General features: G+C 36.2%; 3 protein-coding genes across 4 annotated transcripts; all 3 read left to right on the top strand.

Moving 5' to 3' along the window:
- The first annotated feature begins 4,222 nt into the window (after positions 1-4,222).
- LOC129895686 (17.6 kDa class I heat shock protein-like) lies at positions 4,223-5,407 on the top strand. 2 transcript variants are annotated; one of them, XM_055971429.1, is made up of 2 exons: positions 4,223-4,458; positions 4,676-5,407. In XM_055971429.1, exons 1-2 carry the CDS (start codon positions 4,326-4,328, stop codon positions 5,170-5,172), a joined length of 630 nt encoding a protein of 209 aa, XP_055827404.1. In that variant the 5' UTR covers positions 4,223-4,325; the 3' UTR covers positions 5,173-5,407. The 2 variants fall into 2 exon arrangements, with proteins under 2 accessions (XP_055827404.1, XP_055827403.1); XM_055971428.1 differs by having other exon boundaries at positions 4,226-4,458; positions 4,673-5,406.
- Positions 5,408-8,780: 3,373 nt separating this feature from the next.
- On the top strand, positions 8,781-12,483 carry LOC129894362 (protein QUIRKY). Its single transcript, XM_055970024.1, has one exon. The coding sequence runs from the start codon at positions 8,926-8,928 to the stop codon at positions 12,076-12,078; it is 3,153 nt and encodes a 1,050-aa protein (XP_055825999.1). The 5' UTR covers positions 8,781-8,925; the 3' UTR covers positions 12,079-12,483.
- A 1,414-nt stretch (positions 12,484-13,897) lies between these two features.
- On the top strand, positions 13,898-14,329 carry LOC129894016 (protein PXR1). The gene has a single exon (XM_055969499.1). It carries the CDS (start codon positions 13,898-13,900, stop codon positions 14,327-14,329), a length of 432 nt encoding a protein of 143 aa, XP_055825474.1.
- The last annotated feature ends 51 nt before the right edge of the window (positions 14,330-14,380 follow it).

Here is a 14,380-nt window from a genome sequence, read left to right as displayed (position 1 = left end):
AACAGACACATCCATTGTCATGGAAATGTAGAATTCTCATTGTTTCTTTGATGTAGCTCTACCCTAACATCAGAATTCAAGCGAAGCAGGACAACGTTATACGACTCTTCTCGAGACTTGCGTAAAGGGACAAGAAAATTTTGTGAGATGCCATGTGTTTTTTCATTTGAGTTGATGAATTTGTTGAATTTTATTTACCATAAGGTGCTCTAGTTCCTCTCTATATATATTATATATATGTAGGGACCTTGTAGGCGTTTTCTCATCTACTCTCATATAAAATTCTCAGCAAAAACCCCACATAGAGCTCGAAAGCTGAAAAATTTACTTTCAATGGCATCAAAGGCCATAACAATTGTGTTTAACAGAAATTTCGAGGTCACAGGAATGAAAGATAAGCTGTAATACATGCAAAAATGTGTTTCCTATCAAACTTGATATGGAATATGTATACAAATTTTAAGATATTTTTTCTAGTTTAGTGAATTTGTATAAGATATAATGCATCTTAACGAACCCTTTTCTTTTCTTTGTTCAGTACACTATGTTTTCCTCTATTTGGTTACTATATTTGCCATCAACTTCTTGCTTGAAATAGTGATTTAAGTAATTGTGTCGTATCAATTTGTGAAGTCTATATTGTAAAAATCTTTTAAAATTGTATCTTTACCATAATGATTGTTGTTACGATGTTACGGTCTTAAACTACCCCTAGTCGCGATATAGTACTTAGAGCCACAAGTGACCCCAAGCTGACCTCGTGGCATGGCATGACACTAAGATACAAAAAATCAAGAGGATAACTAAAATGTGAAAGATAAGGGAAATAATTAAATAAGAGTCTAGCATCAAATAGATATTATCTGAGCAACACATAGTTGAGTCTAAAATGACTATTTGAAAAGCCTCTACTAAAATATAAGTCGCAACCCCTAGCTAACTCCAAATGTCTAAAACTAAAAATAAGATATTGAAATCTAAGATAAAGGTCATTCTCGAAAAATGGGGACTCACCGAAGACTGATGCAATGCATACTGGATCTATACTAATCGCAGGCACAATACTGAGCGTCTGAACCTATATTATCAAACGATATAGGTAGAAAGTATGGTTAATGCTTTGAATGTGCCGAATATGAGGAATATACATAATAAACATGAAATCTGAATATATTGAATCTGTAAAATATGTTGATGCAATGATCAAGTGAATAACATGAAAATTGAATAAACTGACTGAAATATCTGAATACTTGATCATGCAATACTGAAAAGACTGACTGTAGGAGATACTAAAATCGACATAAATCATGTGAGCTACGACAGAGAGTTCAGTGTACTTCCCGCACATCGAAAAAAGGGTGTCCAATACTTGCCAAGGTAAATGACATAAGCTAAGCTAATGCGGATCCACTAAGCTAATAAAACTTCTATGGTGGCACGTAGTTTTGGGACTTAGAGATTGCTACTAAAGGTTCACAAATGCTGACTGGAATCCTTCATCCCTAAATCCACTTGGTGCTAAGTATAACTCAACATGCAATTAAATTAGAAACAATAATAATCTCACAATCCTGAATCATACTGATAATCTGACAAACTACTGAGTAGCTCATAAATCACGATAACTAATAATATACTGAAAGATACTTTATTTGAAAGCATCTAGATCATGATAAATCTGACAACCTTAGACATGCATTTAAAATAACATCATTCTAAATCATGAAAATACTTGTAAGCTATGAATTCATGAAATTACCATTGAAAATATGGAATTGTAATTAAAATCATGCAATTGAAGACTAATGAAGGAAAACTGAAATTTCATCAAAAATCCATGAAAATTCTAGAAATCCCAGGTTTGGAGGACTCATAAAGTAAAGAATTGGGGTTTTTTTCTTGGGACTCAATGGGTGAAGGGATACCCATTGATGAAATCTCACATACATGGATTATAATTCCTAGCTTGAATCTTGAAATGAAGACTTGAAGCTTGGAACTCTCGCTCTTGCTTGAGAGAAGATTTGAGAGAGAAGATTTGAGAGGTTACAAGTGAATGAGAAGTTTAGGCTAATAGGAATAAATTAATTTCACTTAGAATAGTCCAAAATGATGTAGTATAAGGATTAAAAGAATGGAAAAAGAGTCGAACACCCCTGATCAAAATCTGTCGAAGGGCATCTATAGATGTCATCTACGGTCCGTGGTTCCATCTACGGAACGTAGACTTCTATCTGTAGAAGGGAGTTTCGAACTATGAACCCAAACTAGGACCCGTAGTCCATTTTACGGCCTGTCCTGCATGTTCATAGAAAATTATGCTGAAATACATAGCCCCTGAGGATTGGTCTACGAGGCCCTTTCTACAAAGTGTAGTTCAAACAACGACTCATAGATAGGCTTCATAGAACTCAGGGACATGTCTGAGTTATGAAGTTTCAGGACTTTGATTTACGGACCCATTCTATGATCCGTAATCACTGTTTGTCATATTCAAGGTCAAATTCCAACTTTCTGAACCTCTACCTACAACCCGTAAAAGATTTTACGAGCCGTAAACCTGGCTCGTAAATCTCAGACCTAAATTTCTGATTTCTGAAGTCCATTTATGGATGGCTTCTACAAGTCGTACTTCCATTTACAACCCATAAAACCTCCTCGTAGATCCCAAAATACTGTAGACTTCAATTTTTCTATACTGTTCAAAAAGTCTGATATGAACTAGGGACTTTTGGGTTGTTACCTACAAATGTGCTGTAAAAGTTGTATGATACGCAATAGAGGAGATGCTATTCTTATCTCAACTAAATGGACCTTATATCCTGGGAGGACATGTTTTTGGAGGGGTCGGAACATTAATGCACACACACATTGAATCTAGGCTTATTAAGTATATAAAACCTGACACTGGAGATTTAACCTTCATGACGGATGTTACATTGACATCAGCATGATGAGTATCAGATTTGCTAGTATCCGCTATGAATTCTTTTTTTGGTATCTGGTATTTTGTTAGAGGCATGAAAATACCCATATCCATGCCTATTTGTTTGACTTCGATGCATCAGCTGAAACCAAGAGTCTGCTTGTGACGATAGTGGCATTCTGCTCTCAGTTTCTTTGTAAAGTCCAATTATTCCAAAATTAGTTCCAACTATAGGAGAAGAAAGAATTGGTCATATGGCGAACATTTCATTTTGTTGGAACTGAATCGTCATGAGAATAAGTTACGTTTCATCTGTTCTTTCTAATTTATGTTTCACCATGAGAAAGAATTGGTCATCTTGTTGGAACTTCCTTGTGCATATGTTAACTGAAATCATTGACTAAAACAAAAGTTCCTTTCCTGAAACTAAATTTTGTACAAAATAAACTTCAATGTCTATCAGAGAAACCATTCACCTCTAAGTTAAAGTTGTATTTATGTTTAACAAATAATAGTGAATCTAAATTCTCTTGCATTGAAATGGCATGTAATCTCATTGTCTTATCACATATTACCTATTTAAACTGAAAAGCTTTTCAAATGCACTGAGCATGTAATTTGTATCAATCATATTCACATAACCTTTGAATTCCATCTTCTTCACTTCTTTTTTTCTCTCTGTTGTTTTTTTCCAGTTGTGGGTATAGCAGAAATCATATCCACGTAAGACCTTACCTAAGTGACCTTTGGAGAAGAGGGCCATCTTTAGCCTCTCTCTCTAGTTTCTCCTGTTATATTTCAATCATGTTTAAGGTATAAAAACTTTTTGCCCGACTTTTACAACTTACTTACGTGAAGCTTTACATGTCTTTAATCAAATGCAGGAAACTAGAGCTAAACTTGAGGAAGCTGAGGCAGTTTTACAGAGACGAAAAAGAAGAATGGGGATGTGGCAGCGCATAAGAATATCTAGTATCTACCTTAATCAAGTTAGAGACAAATTCTTCTGTTTCTGTTACTGGCCTATAAATCTCCATGTAATATCTAAATGTGAATAGAATTAATAGCAACAAACGACAACTTTGAATTCTCTCTTTTTGACCATTTGAATTGAAGCAAAGCACAGAATAAAAACATTGCCTTTCTCAAGAAGAAATATGGGCTTTGCCTGTAAACAGAGTTACAGGGTAAAGAACAGAATAAAAATTTGCAAGATCTTGCAAGAAATGCTATATGAATATGCTCATAATAAAATAAACAATATAGCACCATTCGGGCTAAGTTTTCTCGTGGATTTTCTTATTTCTGCCAATTATATATATATATACGATTTCAATTGCAACAGAACTCATCAATAAAATTATTACATAATAAGTTCATCCAATAATTCTAATTAATGGCACATTATGGGGATAACAGAGGAGGGGCTAATTGGACAAGTTCAGCCAATTCGGTATACGAAGATATTGAACCTTCCTTCGGCTGGATAGAGGATATGGAAAACCATTATCTTCTTATTGATCTCCCTGGTATTCATACTTCATTGTTTACTGGTTTTTGCTTTCATAAAAAATATGCTTTTTTAGTTATCATTTCGATTGTAAATTTCAAATTTTCCATTCACTGTAATGTGTTTGAGCATAAATAATTCACTCAATCGTTACCATTATCTGCAGATATTGAACTTATCAATTATATATGAGGTTAGTTTCTTTTTTTAACCTTGCTCTTTTAATTTGTTAGAAGGGTTCAAAAGGGAGGAGGTGAAGCTTCAAGTTGATAAATTTGGCAATATAACGGTAAGTGGAGAAAGGAAGGTAGGCGAATATAAATTTATTCGCTTTCAAAAATCAACGAAAGCACCTGAAAAGTCGAAAATTGAGGATACCAGTGCGAGGCTTGATGATGGGATTCTGTATGTGATCATACCAAAAGAATTACCAGAAAACAATGAACGCGACGAGGCAGCAATTGCTAGCTCTGGTCATGAAGAGAATCAACAAGAGGAAATAGAAAGTTCGAAAGGTCATGATACAGAGCAAAAAGAAAATGATAAAGAGGGATTGAGTGAGGACGAAGAATTTCACGATGCAAAAATGGCGAAGAAATGGCACGAGGTTTATCTAGTGGCAGCAGGAAAAGAAATTCTGAGGAAGAACAAAACAATTGTAATTACAGCATTGCTAGCATTTTCTTTCGGGGTTTTCGTTTCTCAGAAATATCAGTCAAGTAAAATCGATTAAGCTTCATGACAAGTATTTCAACCATTATCATGTGACCAATAATTCAATTACTTATGTACATAACATATTCAACGTGCAATGAACATCAAGTGAACCTACAAAATAAGTTTGTTGTTCAAAACCATCATTTCGTTATAAGAAAATTGCATTTCGAAAATGTAGTGCACTTTACAAAAGTAAGCAGAAATATTGGCATAACAACTTTATAGGACAAAGCAACAAATATCCAATTCAATTGGAGGTAACTCCCGCTTATGTGATTCTGATTGTAACAAGAGAAAGATACACTCGAATAAGCATCAGTTCAAAGTTGAATTTTATCTTAAAGGGACCTGATTCCTCATGAAATCTATCCACCAATACAGAAAAGGCACAATATTGTTTATACTTATCACTTTATCCCTATTCCTCAGAAGAAAAAGCTGTTGGCTATGTAAACAACATCTCAAATTGGTAGCTAAGAAGAAATATGATGTGTATGATACTTTTAATAGTGTGAGGTTTTCTGTGGAAAATCATGCGGACTTAATTCAAAACGGATAATATTATACATGTTAATAATATTTTTGGCTGTTTTAGCTTGCACAACTGAAGCTTCTTCGGCTCATGTGCCAGAGCAGTAGGTTGAAGAATCAACAAAGCTATAAGTGGACAGAATCCCCATTTTTGTATAATGTGAACGTAATGTTATTTGTGTAATCCCCATAAGCATGTTCTTATATTATACTTTTCAATTTAAGAGCACTAATTCTGGAAGTTTTGTTGGTTATTTCCAACATTATGGTGAAATCACAGCACTTTTCTAAACTTTAATCGAGCTAAACCCATCTATTATAGGTGTAATTGTTATTTGTTAATACAACAAAGTGTATAGTGGAAACATTGGTCATAAAGTGGAATGGAATTCAAGTTTGAGGATATAATAAGTGAAACTAAAAATAAACTTTTCTTAGCTATAAAGTAGGCTGAAGGACAACATAGAGCAACGTTCCTGTTAATATGGCTCATTGCTATGACCCATTCTTATAAAAGGCATTTTCTGGACTTATTTCGAGGCGAGGCGCAGTAAAAAAACGTACCAAAGCATATATGGGGCGTAAGACCCAACTTCCCAGACGTTTACTTAGACACAAGTCGCAATGTTCTGCCTGTTCATATGCAGTCTAAGTAAGCGTTTGATTCTAACTAATTTTTGGGAAAAACTTGCAAAATTTCTAAGAATTAGTGTTTGTCCATATAATCAGTCATTACTTGACAAAGTATATTTGATAAAAATTCCAAGTTCTAGAAAAAAAATAGAACTTGAAAACTTAGAAGTTTTAAAAATTTAAAAATTATCTGAAACTTTTATATTTTATAAAAACATCAATCATTTATTAATTCTAATTAAATATTTATCTACCAACTTACTCCATTAATATGGTCAGTCAACCAATATCATTAAATAAAACTTATCTATAGAAACATTTGGTGCGTGAAAAGTAGATTCAGAATACTACAACAAGTAATGAACAACTATGACCGAGACATGCAGGTGAAAATAATAGTTGTTTGTATCGTATTACATAATTTTTTGCGTGAAAATTAAAGTTGTAGTGAAATATGCATTGAATATAAAAGTAATGATATGATTGTTGATGAAAATGATGAATAATCAACTCAGAATAACAATATTGTTTTGTCTTCTCAATCATTTAATCTAAAAATAAAAACTTGTCGAAAAAAGATTATTAGTACAACACACTCAAGCCTTTAAAACACTACAAAAAAATTAATAGTAGAAGAATTTGAGAATGGAGACAATCTATTTGACAGCTACATTTATTGACAATGGATGGTGAAGAAAAAAGGGGCCCAGAAGAGAGAAAAAGTAGATTCTTTTTCACAAACCTTTGTTTCAATTTTTTGACAAAAAAGGAAGGGCCCAACCAATTGTTGGGCAGTGGACATTTTTTTCCTTATTGATTGCATCACTCAACGGTTTAGTCATGGTCAAGCCTTCCACACTTACATTGGGAGAAACCATGTCTTCGGGCTAGCTCGATTGGCAAAGGTCGATAAAAATATGTGTTGGCATAATATATAAATGTGATTTTTTAATTTTGCCTCACATGATTTTTATGTTTTTTTAATTTAAATTGTGTGTAAGAGAATACTTAAACTTATATAAAGTTGAACAAGAAAACATATGCATTCTACGTGGCGTTCGACTTGTATTATGCTATGTAGGACATATGTATCTGCTTGTTTAATTTTATACAAATTTAAGTGTTTACTTGTGCACATCTAAAATTGAAAAGCATAAATGTCAACTGAAACTAAATTAAATGACACATTTATACGGGTTGAAATCATGCGCTATACTAATTAAGTTCAACATTTAAATAGAAAGAAAAAATCACCATTTTCGAGTTTCAGAAATTACAATTAACTCAAATAGTTGTCTCTAGATAGATTTTTTTTAAGATACCCACTACAAAAGAATAAATGCCCTAAAAGGGAACTACAAAAGTTGAAATATCTAATGAGAATAAATTTTACCTGTTACAATGACATACTTTGGTAAAGAAAAACGAGCTAATTAGTTGCTACTAAGCCCAACACTTTTTAACAAGAGAGCTATGACAAACACTACATTGATAGTAACAAGAAGATATTGGAAGAGATATGATACGACCCTTACTCATTTTTTTTATCCGTTAATGTCAGATTACTTGTATATAAATATTTCAAATGATGCTCATCTGATTGTACCATCACTAGGTATGACTTTTTTTTCTTCTTTTAATCATATATATATATATATATATGTCATGAGTTGCATTACATTCCGATGATGGCTTATTTACGAAGTAAAATACTTATCCGAGTACACAAATTATATGAAAGTATAAAATGAGTTCTATAGATTCTATTAAGGAGTAATAATGATATCAAATCAATCTCATAAAGGACATGAAGATCTAATTATAACTAGTGGGGAAATTAGAATTTTATTAAAAAAAATTCAATTTTTTTTAATCATGTATAAACAGTGTAATTCGATCCTACTTGGCTCCACCTCTAATTATAACAACAATTTGTAAAAATAGTTAGCATTTCAATAGAGGTTGTCCGTAAGGCCTCATTTGAATTACTGTCATTAGTTATTGGTTATAAATAATACAAGGGAGGATAACTTGAGACAAACTCCATGTATGCCTTACCTTAGCTCTCCACAAAGCATAAAGCTAATCTCAATTTTCTTAAAACCTAAGCTTAATTAGTTCAGTAGATCAGAATAACTTAATACTCCATATTACTTTTTGGTATTATTAAAATATATAATTATTGGATTGTTCTCTTATTTTTTAAAATAGAATAAACGTAAGTTTATTAATTTTAATTAACAACAATAAAGGAGAGAAACCGAAAAGTAAAAAAAATAAAAATTAAAGGAAACTTCACGAGAGAGATTGGAATATAATCCTTATTCCTATTTTTCAACCGTCAAGATCGCATCAACTACGGGCATTTGCTGTCACTGTCGTACACCTCCATAAACATTCTACGAAATTACTATTTTACCATCACACAAACAGAAAGAGACCAAAAATTGAAGAAAAAAACCAAAACAAAAGGCAAATAACTGACACAAGAAGCAGAAAAATTTCCAGAAAAAAACAAGCAAATCTCTTCCGTTTCTTTCACTCTCGCGGTCCATCTTCACACTTACTTCACCGTCATTAATGGCTATTTCTACACTATGAAACCATGAATATGTCATCTGGGCCACCGCCGGAGCAGCAACCCCAACAGCAAGAACCGCAGTTAAAACCACCACAACTTGTCCGTAAACTTGTGGTGGAAATTCTTGACGCAAGGAATCTACTACCAAAAGATGGGCAAGGGAGTTCCAGTCCATATGTTGTTGTGGATTTTGACGGCCAGAAGAAGCGGACTTCGACTGTGTATAGAAATCTTAACCCAGAATGGAACGAGGGTCTGGAATTCATCATTTCGGATCCCAGAACGATGGAGTTTGAGGAGTTAGATATTGAAGTTTTCAACGATAAGAAGCTGAGTAATGGGAATGCGAGGAAGAATCATTTCTTAGGGAGAGTGAAGTTGTATGGAAGCCAGTTTGCGAGGAGAGGCGAAGAGGGTTTGATATACTTCCCTTTGGAGAAAAAGAGTGTTTTTAGTTGGATTAGAGGCGAGCTGGGTTTGAAGATTTATTACTATGATGAAATGGTGCAGGAGGAGGAGCCGCCACCACCGCAGCCGGAGCAACAACAGCAGCAGCAGCAGCAGCAGCCCCCGCAGGAAGAAGTGAAGAAGACCCCTGTTTTCGTTGTCATGGAAGACCCCCGCCAGAGGATGCTTGAAGTTCCTATGACCACGGAGGTTGCCATGGAAGCGCAGGAACAATCTCCGCCCATTGTCACGATCGAGGAATCTCCTCCGCCGATGAATATGCCGCCGGAACAGAAGCAGCAGTGTAGTCACAGGCATGAGGAGGGTCCACCAATGATGAGTGGTCCACCGATGATGAGTGTACCTGTTCCACCACCTGAGTACCCACCACAGGAAGTGAAGAGGATGCAGGCAGGGAGAGCTGGAGAAAGAGTGAGAGTTATGAGACGGCCAAACGGAGACTACTCACCAAGGGTGATATCCGGGAAAGTCGGCGGAGAGTCGGAAAGAACCTCGGCGTTCGACCTGGTTGAACCAATGCAATACCTATTTGTTAGAATTGTGAAAGCTAGAGGCCTTGCGCCGAGCGAAAGCCCATTCGTGAAGATCCGTACATCAAACCATTTTCTCCGATCGAAACCAGCCATTATCCGTCCTGGCGAACAGTTGTCGAATCCAGAGTGGCGACAGGTCTTCGCCTTAGGCTACAACAAGCAAGAGACTACCAATTCAACGCTTGAAATTTCAGTTTGGGATAGCGCGTCGGATCATTTCCTTGGCGGAGTCTGTTTCGATCTCTCCGATGTGCCAGTCAGAGATCCACCGGATAGTCCTCTTGCTCCTCAGTGGTATCATCTCGAAGGTGGAGCCGATGACCAACACAAGGTTTCCGGCGACATTCAACTCTCCGTCTGGATTGGAACTCAAGCAGACGATGCATTTCCTGAATCGTGCAGCTCAGACGCACCGTACGTAGCCCACACTCGCTCAAAAGTCTATCAATCTCCCAAGCTATGGTATCTAAGAGTCACAGTGATTGAAGCTCAGGACCTTCACATAGCTCCAAATCTACCGCCGTTGACGGCGCCGGAGGTAAGAGTCAAAGCTCAGCTAGGGTTTCAATCCGTCAGAACTCGACGAGGGTCCATGAATCATCACAGTTCAGTTTTCCACTGGAGCGAAGATTTAATCTTCGTCGCCGGCGAGCCACTTGAAGATAGCCTCATCTTGCTTGTAGAAGACCGTACGACGAAGGATCCAGTGCTTCTTGGGCACATACTAATTCCCGTGAGCTCGATTGAGCAACGGCTCGATGAACGGCTCGTCCCAGCCAAGTGGTTCGGCTTAGAAGGTGGGCCAGGCGGAGCCTACTGCGGGAGGCTACACTTGAGGATGTGCTTAGAAGGAGGATATCACGTGCTTGATGAAGCAGCGCACGTTTGTAGTGATTTCAGGCCCACGGCTAAGCAGCTATGGAAGCCGGCTGTTGGTATTTTGGAGCTGGGTATTCTTGGAGCTCGCGGGTTGTTACCCTTGAAATCCAAGGGTCCGGGAAAAGGATCCACGGATGCTTACTGTGTTGCCAAATACGGTAAGAAATGGGTTCGGACTCGAACTATAACCGATTCCTTTGACCCGCGTTGGAATGAACAGTACACGTGGCAAGTATACGATCCTTGTACAGTGCTTACAATTGGAGTATTCGACAATTGGCGTATGTTTGCTGATGGTGGTGATGATAAGCCTGATTACCGTATAGGCAAAGTACGTATACGAGTCTCTACATTGGAGAACAACAAAGTGTACACAAATTCCTATCCGTTATTGGTTCTGTTGCGATCTGGGTTGAAGAAAATGGGTGAAATTGAAGTTGCAATTCGATTTGTTTGCCCATCAATGTTACCAGAAACATGTGCTGTTTATGGGCAGCCAGTGTTGCCTAAGATGCATTATCTACGCCCACTTGGAGTGGCTCAACAAGAGGCATTGAGAGGGGCAGCTATCAAAATGGTTGCTGCATGGTTAGCTCGATCCGAGCCACCTTTGGGTCCAGAGGTAGTTCGGTACATGTTGGATGCAGATTCTCACACATGGAGCATGAGGAAGAGTAAGGCCAATTGGTTTCGGATAGTAGCTGTGTTAGCTTGGGCTGTTGGGTTAGCAAAATGGTTGGACGACATTAGAAGGTGGAGAAATCCAGTAACAACCATACTAGTCCATGTTCTGTACTTGGTGCTTGTTTGGTATCCAGATTTAATCGTCCCCACCGGGTTTCTATACGTGTTCTTGATCGGTGTATGGTATTATCGGTTCAGGCCTAAAATACCGGCGGGTATGGACACCCGAATCTCCCAATCAGAAACAGTAGACCCGGACGAATTGGACGAGGAATTTGACACAATACCAAGTTCAAAACCACCCGAAATAATTCGGATGCGGTATGACAGATTGAGAATATTAGCAGCTCGGGTCCAAACAGTTTTAGGTGATTTTGCAACCCAGGGAGAAAGGGTCCAAGCGTTGGTAAGCTGGAGGGACCCAAGAGCGACGAAATTGTTCATAATCGTGTGCCTAATTATAACAATAGTGTTATATGCAGTGCCACCAAAAATGGTAGCAGTGGCCCTTGGATTCTACTTCCTGCGTCATCCCATGTTCAGGGACCCAATGCCAGCAGCTACTTTGAATTTCTTTAGGAGACTTCCAAGTTTATCTGACCGTTTGATGTAGTACACAGTCACTACACTCCACTGATTAAATAAAGAATTGAGTCAACAATTCTTTTTTGGCGCCAAAAATTGTGAAGAAAAAAAAAAGGGAGCTAGTGTGTGAAAATCTCCTTTTTTCACAATGCTTGAAAAGGTTGGGGTTTTCATTACAACATGGGAAGAAGTGAAAAGTGTAGGGTGAAAGAAAAGGGGGCAAGTTGGGATGATTGACTTTTAACTGTTGGAATAAGTATAAAAAGGAGAGGAGCCATGGGGCAAGAAGACTAATGGAGTGCGAGATTAAAGGGCCAAGATTTTTGATAGGACAAGATTATTTTTTGATGTAATTTTGTCGTGAAAAGTATTGACATTGATTTCTATTCCACAAATATAAAAATGAAAGATAAAATGATCTTTCTTTCACTGCATTCCAAGCTTTAGACTCAATTCTGTTTCAACTTTGACAAACGTTCTCTCACTCAACTTCTAATTGATACAAAGGAGATACTATACGCGTATATATTACATACACACATTTGCATGCATATAGTTATTTGTCACTAATGCTTTGTTTTGCTTTTTTTCGTGAGTTGAGGGTCTATCGAAAATTATCTTTCTATTTTATAATATAGGGATCAAATTTGCATACATCTTACCTCTTTAGATTCTATTTATGAGTTTACAGTTGTATGTTGTTACTGCTTTATGTCAGTGTCTTTTTTTCTTTCAAACAAGCCTTCTAAATCCAATTTTTTTGTCCTTTTATTTGAGTTCGTAAAAATAATAACTAGCGGATTTCATTAATGAAAAGAAAAGTGGAGGTCCGTCATTTGCTAACATTGTGATTTTCCATCGATTCTTTATCAATGGCCCACCCTTTTTTTGAACCTTGTCAATTATCGAACTTAAAGATATGAACTAAGTGTCATTTGATGAGTAACTGAGAACAAAGACGAGGGATATGGAAAGAATGAAGTAATACCGGATAAATAAGTCTTCCAGCTTTCTGCTACACTCATTTTAGGTGGCCTTTGTTAGAAAAAAAAAAGTGAAAGAATGAGAAATTCTTTTAGTTACAAAATCTTATAAAAACTGATTATTTTATTTCTCTGACGGTTTCTGGTTGAAAAAAAACAACAGAAAGTCTTGTGGTATCCTTTGTGATTTGAAACCAAAAAGATTTTCCCGTCTATCCAATACAAAATCGTTTTGTCTTAGTAATCTTTTATCCAATGAACAATTAACTTTAAATTTGATTTCTAAATTAGTAGTATTACTCTAAAATATGTTAGTTATTAATCTTTTCATATTTTAATTTATGTAATAGAGTTTGACTTAATATAAAATTTTAGAAAAAAAATCTCTTAAAATTTATAGTCTAAAACAAATCTTAGATATTTGTATAGTTATAAATCATCTCATAACGGACCCTGCGCATAGCGGGAGCGTTAGTGCACCGAGCTGCTCTTTTTTTATTGTTTCTAATATTATAAAAGTGATATTCTATTTTAGACATACTAAAAGAAAAGTGTGTCACTTAATATTATCCCGAATTCAGAGTTAAAGCCTACATTGTTATGCCTACCGGGCGCTCGGATTAAATGTAGCATGATTTGTTGGTTATATGATGAGCCAATTCCGAAAATGCCTACGCCATTCAATATGCTCCTACTACTTTGGTGTTCATGACAGAGAAATAATAGGTCTATGGATGGAGCCTCTCAAATCTTGGTGTCCTATTTATTTTCAACACAAATTGACCATTATTGAAAATATTTTATCTCTGTTAATCCATCATCAAATAACACTCAGAGTGGTAAATTAAACTAGCAAGGTAACAAATGCCAGAGACGGATGATACAGGAAAACATGACGGTTCAACCAAAACTAAAAATGAGGAAATTTATGAGAAGAAGGAGAAAGAAGATAAGCATTCGGATGAAGATGATAAAGACGATGATGATGAGAAAGAAGGTAAAGATAAGAAGAAGAAAAAGAAAGACAAAGATGAGAAGGAAAAGGACAAGGATGAAAAGGATAACAAGAAGAAAGATAAAAAAGAGAAGAATCCCAAGGATGAAAAGGACTTAGAAAAACTGAGACTTAAAGTGGAGAAAATTGATGCCAAGATGCAGGATTTGGAAGACCAGAGAGAGGTTATTTTAGAATTGCTTAATGAAGCTGGGAAAATTGAAGCCAATGCAACTGCTGCTCGTCTCCCATTCGATCCCTTATCAAGCCACTTGACGAAAAAAAAGAAAAAATCCAAGTGATGCTTCTCTGTTTTTGTAATTTTGTATGTAAATTCCACTTAGTGTCAATAG

The sequence above is a fragment of the Solanum dulcamara genome, chromosome 7 (assembly GCF_947179165.1).
Source record: "Solanum dulcamara chromosome 7, daSolDulc1.2, whole genome shotgun sequence".
NCBI lineage: Eukaryota > Viridiplantae > Streptophyta > Magnoliopsida > Solanales > Solanaceae > Solanum > Solanum dulcamara.
Note: the sequence above shows the minus strand (reverse complement) of the source record. Positions and strands in the feature narration are given on the sequence as shown.